This window comes from Microtus pennsylvanicus, chromosome 10, assembly GCF_037038515.1.
Source record: "Microtus pennsylvanicus isolate mMicPen1 chromosome 10, mMicPen1.hap1, whole genome shotgun sequence".
NCBI classification, from domain to species: Eukaryota; Metazoa; Chordata; class Mammalia; order Rodentia; family Cricetidae; genus Microtus; species Microtus pennsylvanicus.
Genome location: NC_134588.1, coordinates 76,968,893 through 76,990,064, shown reverse-complemented (window position 1 = coordinate 76,990,064; position 21,172 = coordinate 76,968,893). Strand labels below are relative to the sequence as shown.

The following is a 21,172-nucleotide window of genomic DNA, read 5'->3' as shown; positions in this document are numbered from 1 at the left end:
TTATCCTTTGAATGATAGGTTTTATTTAGCATTTACAAAAGAGTTTGACTGCATGCATATCATAGGATGTTGAACTCCCTGTGATGCAAACATGGTCCAGACCAGCACTTTCCTGAACCATGGGTTAGACAGTGCCTTCCAGACGGGACTCGGGCTAGATAGTGCCTTCTGGGTGGGACTCTTGGTGTCCAGACAGACGGCCAGTGTTCATCCCTCAATACTGTGTGAACTAGTGACTGCAGACCTCCAGATGAGGACTCTGCATGCTAGCACATCTGTGTAACACCTCAAAACACAGACTGGGGCATCAAGCGAAGCACATGTTCATGCAATCTGATCAGATCAGAAAGCACGGAATCCTGGAGGGCATTGAAGAACGTACATATCTAGATTTCCTTAAAGGGTTTCCTCAAAGGAAAACAGAACTTCTATGTATTAACCATGGCAGAGTGCAAGGTTTCTCTCCTGCAAGATTATCACATGCTAACAAGGTGTGTCCCAGCTAGAGAAAAACGGCGTGGACGTGGAGCTCGTGGACTAGACTCCTGCTACTGATCCGTCATGTGCATAGAGCCAATCACTCTGGGAGACTTGTTTCTCAGAGTTGGGCTGAGTATTACCGCCTGACTGGTTCTTTGTGAGGGACATGGGGTGAGGGGTATTGACATGGGTGGGAGGAAGTTGTGTGAGTCCAGGGAAAGTCATTATCAGGCCACAACTGTCTAGGGCAGTGGCTCTCCCCAATTACAGCATAGTCCCTCTTGGGGACACTAGGTGGCGTCACTGAAGGTGCTAATACTTTCTGGATGAAGTGTGACCAGAGAGCTGGCCTAGGACAAATACTTTGCAATCCTGCTGCTCTGTACTTGGTTAAAGCCTTCAGGTCACTGTTTTCTTAGGTTTTGCTTTGCTTCATTTTCCAGACAAGCAAGAAGACAACTAGAGTTTAAACAAAATCTCTAAGGTCATGTCATTTGAGAAGAGCTGAATCAAAACTGGGCTCAGGCCTGATATCCACCTACCACCGTGCCCTGTCTCTTCAAGGTAGGCTGAGAGACATCTGCGTCCACTCTTGGGAGAGATCACCTTACACCTACATGTCTGGAGCACAGTCTTTTCCAGATGCCAATTCTATTGTCCCCTGGCTTTGGGCATAGAATCTTATAGTTAACATGGGTTTTCAGAGCTTCAGGGCCCTTTCCTATAGCCCACAAAGCTCACTGATTTTCAGTTTAGTTGTGAACAAACCTCCATTAACCTGCTATTAACTGAAGCTTCAAGATCTAGATTCTTGCCAGTCTTGCCACCCGTGGTCTGGGCCCTACTTCTCAACTAAGGATGGCAAGGTCCCTGAAGGTCTTCAATGGCTGTGAGGTCTAGGCTTAGTGAGTAGAACCACACAGACTTGATTCCTTGTGGATTTCTATTCTCTGAAGAATAAGGAGCATTGTAGCTGTGCCAAGGACTTGGGTAGTGGGCCTGTATTTGCCAACTGCAACCCGGCTGAGGAATCTTTTGCCCAAAGCCCTTTGCAGAGCCCCATATACAGGGTGGCAACGTTGTACAAAATAGAGGTGACCTTGAGAGTCAGTACAGGAGAACGGGAAGAGAAGAATCAGGGGACAGTCTAGAAGTAAGCCTTGTTGTCAAGACTCTTCTTCTCAAACTTTTGCTTGAGCTCAGAGACCAGAGAGGACTGAACGGGGCCTCCTACGTGCTTGTGGTTGGGTAACTGTTGGGGTGGCTGTGGGGCAAGGGATCCAGAGACAGTAGGCACTGTCCGTTGGGCCACTGTACTGGATACCATTTTGGGGGGTGGTGGGAGAGCTGGAGCTCTGGGGGGCACTATGGTTTCTGCCCTGCTGGTATTGCAGTTCTCACTGGGAGGCTCCTCTTTGAGTATGAATTTGGTAGCAGCCTTGGCCCTCCTGAATTTGAGCCATTCTATGCGAACTTTGTGGGGTGCAGGGCTGGGCCTTCTACGGAGCACACGCCTCACAGGCAGGACCTTGTTGGACTTCTTGTTACGCCAGAAGGTGGCGGTGGAGATGAGGACGGTTATGGCCACAACAATAGTCATGACGCCAGCCAACACACCTACAGCCTTCATGGGGTTGTCCTTGGTCTGTATGAGGAAGGCAGCCATGGAACCTCGGGTGAGCGTCTGAAAGAGAAAGTTGTGCCCTATTAACTACTTACTCCTCTTCCCTGTGTGAGCTTCTCTGAGCCATACAGGTTTAAACATCCCGCCCCAAGGCATCCCTCGGGCAAAATCAAGTGAGAGAGACCATAGTAGCCTCCTACAGACTCCAACCTCCTGCTTCCCTGGAGTCTTCCCTTGGACTAACAAAATAGTGCTTATCTTTGGTCACAGGGAGAACCATAAACCAAAACGAACCAGGAACCTTGTATTTGATGGATTCCTGCCAGGCACTGAACTCCACATAATGCTTGTGCTTCTACCTTCTAATACAGAAAATGTAATGGAGGTTTAGATAGCCTAGAGTTACATCACTAATTGATACTGAAGCTAGAATTTCAATTTGACTCCCAAGCCTCTGGGTGTGATTTCAAAGAAAGTCCTTTGCATCTTTGGCACAAGTTGCTCTCGGCCCCCTTTTCCCGACCACGGCATTGCGCTCACCTCTGTGTCTGTAATGTCGATCTTGAGTAAGGCTGTTGTGCTGAAAGACGGGGAGCCTCGGTCCTTGGCCTGCACCTGTAGGGACCACGAGTAGTCCCCGCTGGGCGTGATGTTGTGGAGAGCCTCCAAGGAGCGGATGGAATTCTTGAGCCAGATCTCTCCAGTGTGAGCATCAATGTCAAACACATTGGCTGGCTCTGCACGGGTGATGGAGTAGTCGACCAAGTTGTTTGGCTCCTCCGCATCCTTGTCCGTAGCCTGGGCAGAGAGGGCAGGAGGATCACTTGGGGAAGATATTCGTTGGCTAAAACAGTATATAAGGATGGGGAGGGGAGCTTTCTGAGTTGATGGGAAAGAATTCTAATCCTAGTTGGATCAGAACAGAGTTGGGGAAGGACAATTTATGTGCCACTCTGAGCCTTGGTCTCTGTTAGGTCTATGTAGGTGTTAGGTAACTCCATTCCCAGAATATGTCTATGGGGTGCTTGTTGGTGATGCCTTACTCTACATGCAAAGATGAAAGCTTGGATGCCAAGTGACTGGTCCACGATGGAAGGGGGGTGTCTGGTATTCAGAGCGTGTCTGTCAGAATTCAGAATGCATGTCTTTTCTGCATTACAAAGAAAGTGTACTGTGAGAAAAGCTTGCTTTGAAGATACACAGGTCAGTGACATAAATTCAGGCAAGCACAGAACTCAAGCCCTCTGAGCCTCAGGTGTTTCATTGGTGATATTTTCCTTCCTAGGCACATTTTCTAGTCGGGGTGGACAGGAAGCTATGTATAGTGCCACGCAGCCCAGTGCCCTTAGCAGGACACATTTAATCTAACTTCACCGCTTACGGCCCAGTCAGGGTGCTCAGCTGCCTCTGAAACCCACCTCAATTTTCACTGAGGTTCCCAGCACCATCGTCTTCTCCTGGATGCTCTGCACAAACTGAGGGTAGTGGTCGTTGACGTCCAGCAGAGTGACAAACACCTCTGCCAGGCTGTACCTCCCATCCATGTCTTCAGCCTTCACGTAAAAGTTGTACCGCGACGTGCCCTCGGCATCCAGGCTGGCCCAGGGCTGAGTGTAGATAAGCCCCGTTGATGGATGAATCAAGAATCTTCCAGGCACAGAAAACAGAAGCACAGATGCTCATGTACACATGTACATGCCTGCTCATGTCTACACACACACACACACACTGCAGCAGTAAGATGCATCTAAATGTCTTCCCCAAGCATCCCAGCAGCTCCTGCCCCTTACGATCTGACTCTAGGACTCGGATCCAGTCGTTGACAGGCAGTCCATACTACTGCCTATTCTCCTTACCACAGTCTGTCACCCCACCCTCACTCTGTCCTGTCTCTGCTCATCTGCCTTCTGAAGTCACTACCTATGCTCCAGGCTATGACTGCAGCTTTCTTCTTCTTCAGGCGCCTCACTAGTGGTCCCTTATCTCTACCTCAGGCTCTCCACAGCGTCCTTCCATTCCTCGCCCCTCTCTACCCTGTACCCTGGGACGCTCACATCCCTAACCTGGCTCTATTCCTTTTACTGGTCCCTCCTGCTTAAGCAGAGGATCGCTTTACCCAAAGCCTTGCAAACTGCTTTGTCTGGTGTTCTGGATCTACTTACAGGTCTGATCCGGTCCCGTAGATGGAGTACTGAACTTTGCCCCATGGTCCTGTATCTGGATCCACAGCCTAAAAAAAAGAAAGCTCCGAATGGCACCAACACTATGGTGAGACAGGCAGTAAGTAGTTCCTGTAGCTGAAGGCAGCTTGCAATGGAAAGCTGGCAGAGCCTGGGGTGTGTCCAACTGGGGAGGAAGAGGCCTGGAGGTTGCCTAGTTTTCTTCAGGGAGGTGTCAGATGTCAACAAACCAAAAAGGTTTATGTCTGGAAGATGCTTTTTTCTTTCATAAACAAGGGGAAGATGGGAACGGGCTTCAGGCCCTGTGCTTGGAGCTTGCACATGTATCGCCATTATCATTAGCAGGAAGTGGCCTGGTGCTTGCTTCTACAACACATGGCAAAGGTAAGGAGATACTCCTTTATCAACAGACTGTGCCTTCTGCCATATCACAAGACCCTTTCCTCATCTGACCCCGGCTACATAACAGTGAGGGAAGACACAGATTATCATTAGGTGAAGAATCAGAGACATACAGAGGGCACAGAGGGCAAGGACCTTGTTCAAGGTCACAGCTAACAGTTGGGCAGGCGGTGGTGGTGCACATCTTTAATCCCAGCACTCAGGAGCAGAGGCAGGTGGATCTCTCTGAGTTTGAGACCACCCTAGACTACAGGTCTAGTTTCAGGACAGTCAAGGCTCCACAAAGAAACCCTGACTTGAAAAATGAAACAAATAAACAGATCACAGATAATGACTGTTGGTCTTATGAACCAGTCCCCAACCTACTGTGACAGCCACCACGTTGGAGCCCCCTGGAACATTCTCTGGTATCCTGGCAATGTAGTAGTGAGATGTGAACTTGGGGACATTATCATTGGTGTCCAGAAGCTGGATCACAATGTCTGCGGTGGAACTGAACTTCTCTGGGGTATTCACTTCAATGGCCAGGAGCTGGAGAAAGATCGAGAAACACACTTGTCAGGGAGGGCAGTTATTCCACTGAGGGCCCAGTACCACCCATCCCCCCAGAACTGGTCATGTGCTCATCTCTCCATCTTTGCTGTTGTGCTGCGTTTTTTTTGGAGTCAGGGTCTTACTACAAACTCCAGCGCTAACTGCCAGTCTTTCTTCCTCAGCCTCCTGAGAGCTAAGAACATGGGCGTGTACCACCACACCCAATGTGTACTTCATTCTTACTCTGACTCCTAGTGGGCTATCCCGGCTGCCATCTTCACAGTCCCTCATCATCCCTCGCCTGTGAGTCTGCAATGTTAGTGATCCTATCACTCCCATTGTGCCCAGGTCTGGAATTGCTATTATTGTTGTACTCCTAATGAAGTACCTTTTCATTCATATATTATTCACATGTTAATATATGGCAGGCGTTGTTTATATGTATTCATAGTGTTACATAATTATAAATGACATCAAAAAATGTATTTCCCCACTTCTGTTATGGTTGTTACTGGAAGATGACAAATGTCAGAGGCACATGAGAATCACACAGTTTCTCTTTCTCCATCTATTAACACAGCCAACTACACTGGTAGCGTGCCCTTGACTCCCCAGCCCTTACGTAGTGGTTTAGAAGCTGGCAGCTCAGTAAGGATGAGCTATGAGAACTTTGTAGAAGCTGTGGGGGGAGGTACCATCCCCACCCCCAACCTACCTCCTATTGTTCACATGCCCACAGGATGGGCAGAAACTCTGGGGAAAAAAAATAGAACCATCCAGGACTGGGATTGACAATGGTCCTCCCACACTGAATCTGGAAGTGGAAGCTAGCCTACTTCCAGCCCTATCTTCCCATCTCTGCCCCCATAATTTATGCCCTGACAATGCTGAAGCATGCATTGGCAGCCCATCTATGAGGGTTCTTATTAAACTTGTCCATATCAGGTTTCATGGTCTAAGTTGATGAGGATGACTGACCAAGTCTCTTCCTCAAGAGAGCAACCAGATCATATTACAGATGGTTGTGAGCCATCATGTGGTTGCTGGGAATTGAACTCAGAACCTTTAGAAGAGCAGACAGTGCTCTTAACTACTGAGCCATCTCTCCAGTCCTAGAGCAGTGCAATACCGTCACCTACCTTAAAGGTTAACATCTTAGACTTTTCAAAGTCAATGGCGGCTGAGTTCTCTACTATGATGGTGACTTGGGCTTCATTCAGTACTGTCTGTGGCACCACTCGGAAGATGCCTCCAGGTCCCACCAGCCGTAGGTTGAATTTGGCATTAGCTCCCTGGGCAACAGAATTTGGAGAGAGGAAATAGAAGATAAATAAGAACAGAAATACATTATATATGTGTGCTAGGTGGGGAGCCCTTACATCCCTTTAGCCCTAAGCAGTGAGTACTCTTTCTCTACAAAGGGGAGTTGATTAAGAATCAAATTTAGTTGGTACTGGAGAGATGAATCAGCCATTAAGAGCACTGGCTGCTCTTTCAGAGATCCTGAGTTCAATTCTCAGCAACCACAAGGTATCTCATAACCGTCTGCCTGGTACTATGCTGAGCACTGGAGGAGCAAGGACATTTAGTGATGTGCAATTGGAAGGTCAGATGCAGAGGACCTTTTCTTCACCTGCCTTCTACTTTGTAGCTGATTATTAATGTCTAAGCAAATAGCATGGGATTGGCTACCATCCTTCCGCTACCTCTTAGCTGCACCATCTTGTGTTATTCATTTTGTGACTTCTCTGGACCCTCTCTCTGAAACTGAGCACTGGTACAGACCCAGTCAATTTTAAGGCTATGGCCACGCACCTGGTCAGAGTCGTTGACAGTGATCTTGAGTCCACGGAGGATCTCCCCCTGAGGTGGGTGCTCATACATGGACAGTTCAAACTTGTTCTGGGGTCCACTTTCTCCATAGAAGGTTGGGGGGTGGTTGTTGAGGTCCACAATCCTGATGGTGACTGGGACCATGGCCTGAGCACCTGGGCTTCCTGGAGAGTTGACTTCTGTCACCTAGGATGGTAGCGGGTGGCTATGGCTGTGTGGCAGGCACACGGCTGCTGGCCCTAGTAACTTTTCCTCCTGATGTTCAGACCCTTGGAATTCCTCTCTTAAAGTGTGACCTGACCTGACAACTTGCTTTTGACTGGCGGCATGGTTAGAGATTATAATTAGAGATTATAATCCACTTTTCCTGCAGAGCTTCTCTTTCCCAAGGCTTTCATGAAGCAGGCAGCAATGCTGGAGAGAAGCTATGGGATAAGGAGTTAACTGTAGGTAACCCATTGGCAACAACCAGCAAGCAACCGAGTCATACCAAAAACCAAGTGAGTTGTAAAGCCAGTCCTTCCCCAGTCAAGCCTTGACTATCTCTGGTGGCAGCTACGTGAATGACCTTGGAGTTCAAGATTCAGCCAAGCTGAACCTGGGCTCCTTACTCCTATATATTGTTTGAGGCCACTAACTTTGGGGTGATTTCTCCTGAAGCATTAGCTAACAAATAATACAGGCTGTAGAGCCAAGACTGAGTGTTCATAGGCACCCCACAAAACTTGTAACAAATATCCCTTTTCCAGGGCTTCCTTCCAGTGTTTCTTCTTCCCCCCCCCCCCCCTTGGTTTTTTGAGACAGGATTTTTCTGTAGTTTTGGAGCCTGGAACTAGCCCTTGTAGACCAGGCTGGCCTCAAACTCACAGAGATCTGTCTGCCTCTGCCTCCCGAGTGCTGGGATTAAAGGCGTGCACCACTACCACCAGGCTACAACCCTTTCTTACAGCTCCTCATGTTGTGGTGACTCTCCCCACACTCCACCCCAAGCACAAAATTATTTTCATTTCTATTCTAGAACTGCAATTTTGCTCCTGTTACGAACTGTAACATAAACATCCGTGTTTTCTGATGGCCTTTGGGGTCATGACCTACAAGTTGAGAACCGCTGCTCTAAAATGACCCTCCCAGACCCCATTCCACACCTCTCTGTAGGCCTTCTCCTTCCCAGAAGCCTTTGCCTGCTGTCTCTCTTTCCTATCTCACTCAATTCTCACCCATCCTCATTTGGAGTTTTCACAGAAACTTCCACACTGCAGCTGGCACTACCATCTCAGCGTCAGAGGCTCAGCTCCCTTGGTTCTGTGAGTCAGTCCTTGGCAAGTTCTTGCTGACTTCTGCAGCCCTGCTGTTTCCTCCACCTGCTCCCCACAGCCTCTTCACCCTCAGCCTCAGAAGCTCTGCAGTTGTGGGCATTGCCCACAGCGCCCCTCCTGTAGCAGCCATCCTCTGGGGGAATAGCTCATTCCCTCCAAGCCTGTCCTAGTTTTCTTTCAGTTGCTATCACAGAACACCCTGACTTAACTCATCTTAGGAGAGAAAGGGGTTTGTTTATTCCTGCTCCCCGGTCCAGGTACAGTTAATCACTGCTGGGAAGTTAGAGAAGCGGGGGGCTTGAGGCAGCTAGCTGGTCAGGCCACACTCACAGTCAAGAGCAAAAGGAATGTATGTGTGCCTGCTGCTAGCTCGCTGCTACTTAGAACACTTCTGGCTATCTCTATTTGTATCGAGTCCAGGGTCAAGCTGGTGATACTCCCTCTGCATTCTCAGGAACTCTGCTTGTGATCTCACGCTTCTCTTTGCAAGCGTTTGCTGCTGCCTGATGCAGGTGCTGCTTGGAGTAACCTTTCAGTCTCTCCCCAGACAGAGCCTTTCTCCCCGGACGGAGCCCTTGGGTCTCGTCACTTCCGTAGCTCTCCAGGACTGGATAGTGGGTGGGATAAGCCAAGGAAGTGGGGTGTCACCTGGACATGAAGCTCATACACCTCTCTCCGGAGCTGCGCAGGGCTCTGAAGGACGGAGATGGCTCCAGATGTCTCGTTAACTGCAAAGACTCCGTCACTCTCTGTAAGAGAAAAATGTCCTGCAGCTTAGCACAAGGTCACAGGAGGTAGCATAGCATGGGAATCATGCCACATATTCTTTTTTTATTATTATTGATTTTTATTGAGCTCTATATTTTTCTCTGCTCTCCTTCCTGCCTTTTCCCTCCCCCCTTCAGCCCTCCCCCAAGGTCCCCATGCTCCCAATTTACTCAGGAGTTCTTGTTTTTTTCTACTTCCCATGTAGATTAGCTCTATGTATGTCTCTCTTAGGGTCCTCATTGTTGTCTAGGTTCTCTGGGATTGTGGTTTGTAGGATGGTTTTCTTTGCTTTATGTTTAAAAACCACCTATGATTGAGTACATGTGACAATTGTCTTTCTGTGTCTGGCTTACCTCACTCAAAATAATGTTTTCTAGCTCCATCCATTTTCCTGCAAAATTCAGGATGTCGTTATTTTTTCTTCTGTGTAGTACTCCATTGTGTAAATGTACCACATGGAGAGCTCCTCATAGAATGTAATACTGTCACCTCTCTGTGTCTTGCCAATGAGGAAACTGAGTCTCAGAGGGGCTAAGTAACTTGCCTAAGGTCCCTTAGCCAGTAGAGATCTGGACTTGAACTTTTGGCCAGCTCTCAACATCCATCCCACGTGCCTTTTCTTACACATGAAAGTGTGTGTGTGTGTGTGTGTGTGTGTGTGTGCGTGTGTGTAAGAAAAAAAGGAACAAGAAGAGATAAGAAAGGAAGATGAAGGGGGGATGAAAGGAAGGAAGAGGAACACAGACAGGAACTTAAAGAAGGCCTGTGAGATGGAGGGTAAAAAGGAGAGATGAGGAGGGGCGTGGGATGAGTGTACTGTAACTTGGGGCTGGTTTCAGAGGTGGTGGGGAAGGGAAGACACCCGGAAAGGGAGCCCATACACAGGTGATTTCTTGGTGGTCATGGCACGATTTTGTTTGAACTGGAAGGTGGCCATATACCAGCATGTCTCAGGGGAAGGGTGGTACACGGCAGAAGTAAGCGCAGCTAGGCTCAGGCTCCAGGCATGCTGGCCTGCTTGGCTCCTGTTCAGTTGTGATAGGAGAATGTGCCAGAGTAATCTAACTTAGATTAAAATCAATAATCAGTAGTTGATACTTAGCCGCCCTTCTGAACCTCTGTTTTCTACACACAGGCCTAGGACTTCAGAAAAGCCACAACACCATTGTATCTAATTCGTTCAATTATCTGCCCCAGTCAATCAGAAAAGAGAAAGATTGAGAATGAAACACAGAAATTCTGAATGTGTAAGAAATGTTGCTAATCATGCCATTGGTGGCTACGTCCAGGGCAAAAAGAGTATACGTCTCTCTCAGGATTCTGCAGTGTTCTCTCTCACTGGGTGTCACGACAAGCAAGGATAGAGCAAGCTGTCATTTGAGGAAACTATCCCCACCTTCTTGTCATCCTGGTCCCATAGGTGAGGAAGCCAGGATCCAGTTGCACAGAACCGGAAATGTGTCAGAGAGTTACCCTCACTTACCGTTCAAGAGCCTGTAGAGTATGCGGTTGGGCTTGCCTCGGTCTCCATCTATGGCAACCACGGTCAGCACTTCCGAGCCCTTGGAGAACAGGAGCCGTTGTCTGAGGCTGGGGTGATGAAAGCATCTCCCCTAACCCAACACTGCCGCCCCATCATGGACAGGAGAAAAATAGTTGGGCTTTGGGTGGCACAAGAAGGTGACCCCACCGGGACCTGCGTAGGGCTCTCTGCACCTGGCCTCCCAAGACTGAAGGGACCACCTGAGTGAATTTTGCCACTCCCTAGCCCCAGGATCAAAGTGCAACTTTCCAGAAACTCTTGACCTCCTAATTTACTCCTAACCAGCCTTCCACCGGGGAGACTGACTAGTGTATGGTGAATCCAGCCACCCTCAGGGTTGTCCCAGGGCACAGCGGATGCCAGGTAGGCAATGCAGTCACTCACTGGAAGGGTGTCCTCGTAAACATAGCCATAGTAAGGTGTACCCACGAAAATGGGTGCCGTGTCCTGAACATCTTCCACGTTGATGGTGACTGTGGCGGTGGCTGAGAAGACCACATCAGCCCCTCGAAGCCTGCCGCCACCATCCTGGGGAGGAATGAGATCAGAGAAGGAGGGTGAAGACAAGCTGGCCTCAAGGTGACAGGTTCCACTTGAGTAAATTCCTGCCAACTCCTGGCTGTAAAGCCAGCTGGCCCCTTCCAGTGTCTATTTGTTCTTGGGTCTCTGGAATCCATTCTCATTTTTCCGCGGTATTGGACATGCCAAAGAAATGACACATGGGACCTTTAAGTCAGGTGTCTGACAGCTTTCTTTGGGTATAGAATTAATTAACTCTCCAGGTACATTAGGTGTGATTAGTGCCAGAGGGGGAGGAGTCAGACCTAAATTCTACCCCTAGCTGGAAACCAAGTCTCTAGCAATTCCCAAGAACCTTCCATATGTCCAGCCTATGCTGGTGGCTATGGATTCCCAGGAATACAACTGAGCAGGTAGGGTGGGTGGTACCCAGCCTTTCAGCACAGGCTGTAGGGCGGCCTACAGACAAGCAGTAATCTGAAAGGGGAGTATCCTGCGATCCTGACATCCTGTGAAAGAAACCAATAGGCCTAATGTGGCAGCTTATTTTCCTTCTCCCTGGGGCAAGAAGTTTGGCTGAGTGCCTGAGGATTCCCAGCTTTCCACCCTGTGCTTCATAAATTGACAGGAGGAATTTCATAAAGCTTCAGAAATAGGCACTTGAGGACACTGAGTTCAGAGAGGAGATAGCTGGTCACCCAGCAAGGAGAGTAGCATTCTGGCTAGAGAGACAGAGACAATGGAGGTTGTGAGAGGAACACAAATCTCTGTGTCATGGCTTCCTCCTCTATGAAGGGACAAACTTCTAAGTGTCTAGGGAGTCATATGACACCCCCTAGAAAGAGATGTGGTCCCTCCAGCCTAGAGACACCAGCCTCCCTGGAAAATGTGTTCTGGCAGAAGAGTTTCCAAGCAGCTGCTCCCCATCCCCTTTGCCTGTGTCTCTTGTTCTGGAAAATACCCACTCTTTAATAAAACCTCACTGTGCTCCAACCTAGCAGAGGCTGAAGTTACCACTGGATGTTCCCCCTACATCCTCCTTTGTTACCTTGGCGACCACGGTGATGAAATGAGCCCGCGACTTCTCGTAGTCCAGTGTGGCTCCAGCCTGGAGACGCAGCACACCACTGTGGCGGTCCACGGTGAACTTAGAGGAGTGGAGGTTCTGTAAAGTTGGGGAGCAGCTGAACTCAGGGCACAACCAGGCCATGCCAGAAGTTCTCACGTTGCCCATTGAAGGAATCACTGACCTTTATCCCAGAAACCCTGGCTTCTAGGCTTAGATTGCAGGTTCCAGTCCCCTGCTGTCTGAACTCGGGGTTTTCCATCAAAGAAATTTTTGTTCAGGTTTTCTATACCCTCAGTCAAACCCAGCTCTTTCTCCCAGCAAAAGCTGCTGGCTTGTAGCAGGAAGAAACATTCACAGAGTATTCTGACTTGGTTGAAGCTAGGACTTAAGTCTAATAGCGAAAGAGAGAGATCTGGGGACCCTCAAACCACACCAGGTGTAAATGGCTGTGGTGATCATAAGTAGTGTCTGATAGGAGATGGTGAGTGACCAGAAACAGTCTCTAAAAACACTTGCCTCTGCTAAGGTCCTCAGAGTCTCCTCTAGTTGGGGAAGGTTGGGAAATAGGTTCCAGATACTGCAATCTTAGCTTTACATATCTTTAATCCTCATGATGGTTGAATAAGTAATGTTTCTCATTCCCAGTAGAAGAGTTAAGTAACATATTGGAGGAACATGCCAGTGTGTGTTTGTTTGTGGGGGAAGTGTTCACCTCTAGTTCTTAGGAGTTTAGAGGATTTCTCTAGAACTAGTAGTTTAAGCCACGATGACATATTGCCTTGAGAATCTGAGATTAGGTGGCCAGATTTGGAAAGAATAGAATGTGCTACAAAAACAGCAGCAATGTGAGGTGGACAGTGTCTCCTGGGAGACCAGGAGAAGGCAGTGGTCCATGGCAGAAGCTCCCATCTTTGCCAATGGAGCATAGAGGGATGAACGCGAGGGCTGGGGCACCCTGACTCTCTTTGGCAGAGTACCTGATTTCTTCTTCCTTCTGACCATTTGAGTCCTAAATGAATTTCTTGCATGCTGTGAGGGTACTAGGTGTCTAGAAATTCTTTAGGGAGAAGGGTGGGGAAGTAGAGAACTGAGGGTCCCATAATCCTAAAGAGAGAGAGGATCTGGCCCAACTCTGAGGAAGTCAAGCTGGGCCAATTTGGGGAAAAGGTCTCCTGTCTCCTTCTGGTCTTCATCCCTGTGGGGTACCCTTGAGAACAGAGACGCTGGCAGGCACAAGGGGCGGGGAGGGAGTGCTGGCTGGTGATGGCAGTGGAGGACACCCAGGTGTCTTCTCTATCTCAGGGCCCTGGTTGCACCGTGTATGTTCTGTCTTACCTGTAGGAAGTAGGTGACACTCCCTCCAGAGCCAGTGTCCTTGTCCTCTGCCTGGACCTTAAAGATGCTGCTCCCAGCCGGTGTGTTCTGAGGAACCACACCCAGAGAAGGGTCAGTATTGATGACAGGACGGTGGGGGAGGCAGAGGCACAGGGGTCATGGAACAGAGAGGTCGGCAGGGTGACTGGACAGGGGTGAGGAGTGGTGACAATGCACCCAACAAGTGACAGAGAGGAGCTGAGGGAGTGGACACGAGGACAAGGGTGGGAAGGGGGAGAGCGAGAAAAGAGAGGTCGTCTGAAAGGGGAGAGGGAGAGGCAAAAACTAGGCCCCTAAGAGCTAAAAGATTTAAATACAAAATACTAATTGACAAACAAAGACACAGCTCATAAACATGGACATATTCAGGATCACCAGGGAACACATATACACAGTTTACTGCAAGAATGGAGCATCTTCCACCAAGGACTTAGAAGACATGTTTATCGAGAGGTGTGTGTGTGTGTGTGTGTGTGTGTGTGTGTGTGTGTGTGTATGTGTGCGTGTGTGTGCATGCATTCGCACACATGCCACAGTCATCTGTATGTGGGTCAGAGGACAACTTGCAATTGATTCTTTCCTTCACCTTGTGGGCTTTGGGGATCAAGCGCAGATGGTGAAGCTTATTGGCAAACACCTTTACTCACTAAACTGAGTGGCCCCTTAGCAAACATTAGGATGGAGACAGTTGCTCTCTTGCATCACAAAGCAGAGGGCAAACAAAGTGATCCTTTAGGAAAGTACTTTAGTAATGTAAGAAAGGAGTGATACCTGCTTTATACCTAATTTACAAACAAAGACACAGCTCATAAACACGGACATATTCAGGACCGCCTAGTTCAATTCTCAGCACCCACATGGGGGATCACAACCATCTGTAACTCTGCTCTCTTCGGGCACTGCACACATGTGGTACACAGATATACATTCAGGAAAAGCACTTATGTTCATAAAAATAAACAATAAAATTTTAAAGAGTTTATGTGAGCAACTCAGTATAGTAACTTCAATTTTTTTAACTCTATCTTAAAGATTCTTTTTGTATTAGGAGGCAAATTCAGGGCCCTAAGCATTGCTGGGAAGTCTTCTACCACTGAACTATACCCCTAGTCTGAAGACAAAAAAATCTCAAGTGGAGACAGGAGGACCAGAATTCAAAGCTATCCTTTCTATAGAGCGAAGCTATCAAAAACCAAACCAAAACAAAACAAAACAAAAAAAAAACCACAGAACTTTTGGTTTGAGTTACACTCCTGTCTCCCAAATAATACGAATATGGATTGTCAGCACCCTCAGTTGGAATAGAATCAGAATTAAAGGGGGAAGCTCAGCAGTGGAGGCGCACGCCTTTATTCCTAGCACTCGGGAGTCAGAGGCAGGTGGATCTCTGTGAGTCTGAGATCAGCCTGGTCTACAAGAGCTAGTTCCAGGACAGCCAGGGCTGCACAGAGAAACCTGTCTTGAAAAACAAAACAACAAACAACAAAAAGAAAATCAAAGGGGGAACACATGTCTGTATGGGGAAAAAACAGCTCAGTGGCTTAGAGCACTTGCTGTTCTTGAAGTGGATCTGGGTGCTGTTTCCAGCACCAACACGGCACCTCACAACCATCTGTAACCCCAGTTTCAGGAGACGTGACCCCTTCTTCCGGCCTGTGTTTTCTTAAAGGTGGATATTTCTTGGGCAGTAGAAATGGAAAGCTTAAATATCCAAATATAAGGGGATTCTTGGCTTCCATCAGTGTATGCTGGCTGTTCACTTGATAGAAGCTTTTACGATGATGCTAATGACCTAAGCTTGACAAGGAAGGAACAAAATTCTTATGTTGTAATGAAATGAAGAAACGAAATAAAGAGAGCATATTTTTAGAATCTCAATTACATCAAACAAAAAGAATAAAAACCCTATAACCACACGTAAGAATATTAAAAGGAAATACAGCAAAATTTAGTTAGGTCTCAAAGTAGGGGCATAAGAATGGCTTTAAAATGCATTTAACATTAATACGCAGGCATTTTCAGTTATAGGAAAAGCGGCAAGCGGATGTAGAGAGTGATGGACAGGTTACTCCATGCAGGAATCTGTCAGAGGGAAGCTTTGGGATGAGGCCATGGGCCCAAGTGGGAACTTTGTCCCTGCCTAGGGGTCCCTTGCTCACCTCTGGAACCAGGACAGTGTAGGGCTCCTGGATGAACCTAGGTGCCTCGTCATTGGCATCTGTCACCAGTATCACAACTTTCTCTGCCACCTGAGGAGTGGAAGAGTCAGGAGTTGGGGCAGGAAGACCTTCTTGGGAGATTAAAAAAAGATGTCCCCAACGTCCCCAGCTATATATATTTCTGCTTCTCTCTCTCTCTCTCTCTCTTTCTCTCTCTCTCTCTCTCTCTCTCTCTCTCTCTCTCTCTCTCTCTCTTTCCCTCCCTCCCTCCCTCCCCCCTCCTTTCCTTTCCATCCTGCTTTTGTTTATTCATGCAACAAATATCTTTAAGCAACCCCTTGATGGCAAGCGCATCGTTTCACCCTAGAGACAGAGGAACATTTGATGGAGCATTTTTTTTAGTGACCGCAGTGGCTTAACTATGGGGAGAAATCAGCATATAGAGATGTCATTTAGAATGGCAATGTAATATGCAAGTCCTGAGACCAATGCCCCAAATATAGAACCACCTGAGAAAGTACGTCTATGACCTCTGCCAATGTGTCCTTTGTGCTGAATACTGCAGTCAGAGGCCCTACAAGGATCCTGAATTGTGGTGGTGGACTCCTGGGGACCTCTGGGACCAGAAGTATCAATCCTGCAGCGAGTTTGCCAGAGGGAAGAAGCAGAAATGAGCCAGGAAGCTGGGGTCAACGGGCAAAGCCAAGAGGAGACAGACACAAAAGGAATTCAGAGCACAGAAGGAGAGTCTAGCTGCATGGTTGGCAGGATGGGTGGGGGAGAAGCGTTGGGAGAGGCAGATGGCACCTGACAGGGAGACTTTGCAGGGCCACTTGGATTTCATCCTGAGGGAGGTGAGGGCCAGCTGGCAGTGCTTTCCCAACTGGAGAGCGGCCAGATCTATGTTTCCCAGTGAAGGTCTTGACAGCACTCTGAATACAGATTGGGTGGTCAGAGAGCGCCTGGGGCCTGTCACAAGCATGTCAACACTGAGTGGCTGGCAGAAGGTAGAGGCTGTGGGAGTGGAGGAAAAGGGAGGGAGAACACCTGGCACCTTGGGGCCAAGAGCCAGAAGCTGGCAGATGGGGAATGAGTAGACAGATCTGAGGAGATGCATGGTGTAGGTGAGACCCATGAGAAACAAAGCTGAGAGGCCTTGACCTCTGCTTATCCCTTCTCTTCATTCACCCATAACCTCACTGTGTTTCCTTAGACGTGGGCACTTTGGCCAGGCCTTCACTGTCCCGGGTTTGAATACCACAGCTGAAAGACGATCGGTGCCCCGTGCAGGCTGACTCACCAGGTTGAGGCCATCGGAAATGCTGATGATGGCTTCGATCTCATCTTCCTTCTGTGAAGCAAAGGATCTGAGTGACAAACTGGGAGCAGCTTAGATTAGAGGCTGCGCTAAGCTATAGCCCCGTCAGAGAGGGCTGTTTTAGGGAGTCAGGAGCTGAGCAAGGCGGTCTTTGTGGTTGGTTTATGAAGCTCCACCCTACCAGGTGTGAGACCTTATTCGGGAGGGCTCTGTGTATCCAGAGTTCTCCTAGATCCAGAGGGTTGCTTGTGTCCCCCAAAAGATGTTGTCCTGCTAGAGAATGGGGGCAACCCTGGTGTGGTGTACCCAAGAGAGGAGTTTTTCCCACCTCTCCTTTCTTCTCCCCTCCCTTTTCTCTCCACACCTACAGTCCAGGATTTGGCAACGGTCCATGTTCATGGTGTCCCAAGTGTTCCCTAAAGCTTGCTGGGATCTCGAGGAGATTACCAAATATATATGTGTGTGTGTGTGTGTGTGTGTGTGTGTGTGTGTACATATATATACATATATATCCATATACATACATATATATACATATATACATACAGGTCACAGGGTAGTGTGTTGGCAGCAATCTGCCTCCACTACAAAATCCTCATCACCATGCTGAGTTCTGTCGCTTCCCCCAGCTCCCTCCTCTGCCCCCTCTGTTGGTGGGTTTTGCTGTAGAACCAGAAATCTCAGTAGCAACACAGCCATGGCTGAGTTATATAGGCAAGTGGAGGAAAAGGAAACTTAAGCTATATCATCCCAGGGTTCAGAAGTACCCAGAATCAGGGCTGTCTCAAACTCAGACGTTCTCTCTCTCTCTCTCTCTCTCTCTCTCTCTCTCTCTCTCCAACTCTCTAGCCTAGACTGTGGAAGTCCCTGGGGTTTGAGGGGCTCCTCCAAGACCAGGCTTAAAAACCCACTGGGGGGGGGGGGGCTCTTTCAGAAACTTCAGAGCACAAATCTTGATGGTTTGTTAATAAAATACGCTTTAAAGACAAGCAAGGCCGGCGGCTGCTGCTGAAGGATCACCATTACCTGTCCTGGAAGGATAAAGAAATCTTTGCTAATATGAAGCAGGCTGGGGAAGAGCTGCAGTATGGGGATTACCCCCTCCCTCACCCCATCTTCCACAGAGAGCAGCACAGAGGTTTCTGAACGCTAAACAAATGGTAACCCCGATTTTCTCCCATGCCTCTTTGTACCTCTCTGTCCAGCTCTTCCACCAGGGTGATGTTTCCAAAACTGGGATCGACAGAAAAGACACTTCTGGTGCTGGGGTCGAAGCTGATGTGGTAGGAGACAGGGCCTCCCTCGGGGTCAGTCCCATTTAGGGTGTACACGTGAGAACCTGGAAGAAGACAAAAGGAATATCTGGAATCTGGGACCCAACTTTTCCTGAAAGTAGAGGATACTCTGAGCTAGAGATTTCACTGTTAATATTCAGTGCCTTGGGAACTGCTTTCTTCCCAAGACCTCGCCCCTGCTGGCTGCTTCCTTCTTTCTCTTTATTCTCCAAAGATATCAATCAGACCTTATCATCAGCCGCTTTACTGTACTGTAGTACAGAGGAGGAGGCTAGCGGTAGAGACTATTCTTCCACCTGAAATGAATTCTCTCCAAGAAGTTAAAACTGGAGAAGGGGGGTCCCTGGGATCAGGAGTCATCTTCCCAAGAGCTAGGGAAACCTTCATAAGGTAAAATTCAGGGTGTAACCATTCCTGTCTCCTTCTACCCACCACTCTGCACACCTCTTGGTTGGAAGTTCTTGGGTGGTATTTTTTTTCTTTTTTAAAAATTTTATTGATTTTTTTTATTGAGCTCTACATTTTTCTCTGCTTTCCTCCCTGCCTCTCCCCTCCCCTTCAACCCTCTCCCAAGGTCCCCATACTCCCAATTTACTCAGGAGATCTTGACTTTTTCTACTTCTTGGGTGGTTTTTAAGTAGGCTTGCGGAGGTTAATATGTTTGCTCAAGGTCACACCCTAAAGAGCAGCAAGCACCTCACAACTATGCTTCAAACTTCCCAGTCTCCAGGAGGGGTCCAGTTTAGGTCACTGTGGCAGCAATGACCTCCTTCCTTGTCATTACCCTGGGGCATTCAGAACACAAACAGAGTACCCATGGGGCAAAGAGTCACAAGTCCTGTCCTTGAATTCTGGAGTTCTTTTCCCTCTGGGGAAACTCACTCTGGAGACCTGGGGTGGCTGCGGCCAAGGCTACTTTCTTACCTACAGGAGTGTCTTCTGGGAGGCTGAACAGGGCCATGTTTCCGTTAGTGCTGCCCACTCCATTGTCGAAGAAGTGAGGGGCAAAGTTGGCCTGGGCTAGAAGAAAAAATGAGGACAGACACCTCGAGAGAGCTTCACACCAACAAAATCACCTATCTGGGCCCAGCTAATGAAACAGACGGATTCTGTCCCCCTGCAAAATTCCTCCCTGGGGTACTTGGTGAGGGTATGCTTGGGCTAGGCTCAAGTGTTTCAGGGACACATTTTACCGAAGGCAATAGAATCAGGGTGAAGGACAATCCCACCCCATCAAAGAGCTCAGAGAGAGGTTCTGTGTGCTGGGCCAAGGTCACACTTTCTGCCTTATTCAGGGCAGCCAGCAGATCAGTCTCCTCGCTTCCCAGCGCGAGTTTAAAGGAGCCAAAATATCTAGTAGCAGACCCCCAGACTCCCGGGATGCTGGCTTCAAGCCTCTGGAGAAATGCCCAGGGAGTATCCCATCCCCCTGCCTCCCAGTTGGAAGGCTGCTCTCTTCCCAAGGTCTGCAACTGGACAGTGCAGCCTCAGCACCCCTGTTTCCTCCGGACACGCCAACCTCCACCCTCCAGGGCCCTCGCCACTCACCCAGGTAAACGTGCAGCAGCCCCAGAACCAGGGCGGCCCGAAGGCCACGCCTCATGTCTCTGCAGACTGGTTGAGAGCCTGGCCACTGCCGGGGTCGGGTGCTGGACCTCGGAGCATGCCCGGGGCGCGGGAGGAGAACAGAGGCAATGATGTGGGTGACAGTGGCGGCGGCAGCAGCGGCGGCAGGGAGGGAGCGCGGGTGGTGCGAGGGCGCTAAGCCTATGCCAGCGCTCTGGGATCTGCACAGTTAGTTGGCTCAGGTCAGACAACTAATAAGACCAATTAAGGGGACCAACTTGAAGCAGCGGGCGGGAGGGCGGAACAAGACTGCCTCCCTCCTACCACGCCCTCTGTGTCCTAGCAACCCAGGAGCAGCAGGTGCAGAGGTGGAGCTTTGCAGAGGGACTGTGTGCCTGCCTGAGACTACCTTGAGCAAGCCTCAAGAAATTCGGGGTTTCCCGTGGTTTGGTGAGGCTCCGGCTGCGCAGGAATTTTGCTGCTTTATTTAACTTTTTCTGGAGACTTTCAGGAAGGTCAGACCTTTCTGATCAGAGCATTCATGAACATAAAACAGTGAGCAGAAAAAGAGCCCAGCCTCTTCCAGGGCAGAGAGGACGGCGTTGGTGAGAGAAAAGAACGGGCAATGAAAAGCAGTACCGCCTTGGCAGTTCAAACAGGTCCCTTTGCTTTGAGTTAGACCAAAAGAGCGAGAGTATAGGGGATTCTATCGGAACGGAGTTGGAACGCAGAAAATCCCACGAGTGTTCCTGACTTGGACCCTCCTTCTCCACTAACATTAGAGTGTGAGCAGAGATATCTCCTGTACCCTTCTCCGTGGTGGGTCATTCATCAGGTGGGATGAGTAAGGCAAAGCTTGAGTGATGGCTTGAAACTAGGTTGCTTTCAAAGCTGCCCACAGGATGCTGTCTTTGTCGGTCGAGAAAGGAGACCCTCTGCAAGCTCCCTGGAGCTCTCAGCATATCCAACACCCACCCCTATCCCCCACCCCTCCACCCCCAGCTCCAGGGTACTTCAAGAAACAGGGCACCTATATCCCTTGTACCAGCCCCCCCCCCCCCCCATCAACTCTCGGCAAGGATGAGCACCAGGGAGGTGCTGAATCAGGACACCTGAGAAGTGCAGCAAGTTCTGGGTAAGTCTGACCAAAGGGCTTTATCTGAACTCTGCTGGGCCTTTGGCTGAGAGTGGG

General features: G+C 49.0%; 1 protein-coding gene across 1 annotated transcript; it reads right to left on the bottom strand.

The window, feature by feature from the left end:
• Cdhr1 (cadherin related family member 1) lies at positions 1 to 20,321 on the bottom strand. The gene is made up of 17 exons (XM_075988683.1): positions 19,963 to 20,321; positions 19,339 to 19,434; positions 18,313 to 18,458; positions 17,102 to 17,152; positions 15,802 to 15,891; positions 13,604 to 13,690; positions 12,248 to 12,364; positions 11,065 to 11,208; positions 10,621 to 10,699; positions 9,018 to 9,118; positions 7,036 to 7,239; positions 6,360 to 6,512; positions 5,053 to 5,217; positions 4,267 to 4,334; positions 3,523 to 3,751; positions 2,645 to 2,902; positions 1 to 2,164 (listed from the first exon to the last, which is right to left on the bottom strand). Exons 1-17 carry the CDS (start codon positions 20,015 to 20,017, stop codon positions 1,628 to 1,630), a joined length of 2,580 nt encoding a protein of 859 aa, XP_075844798.1. The 5' UTR covers positions 20,018 to 20,321; the 3' UTR covers positions 1 to 1,627.
• Between the last annotated feature and the right edge of the window lie 851 nt (positions 20,322 to 21,172).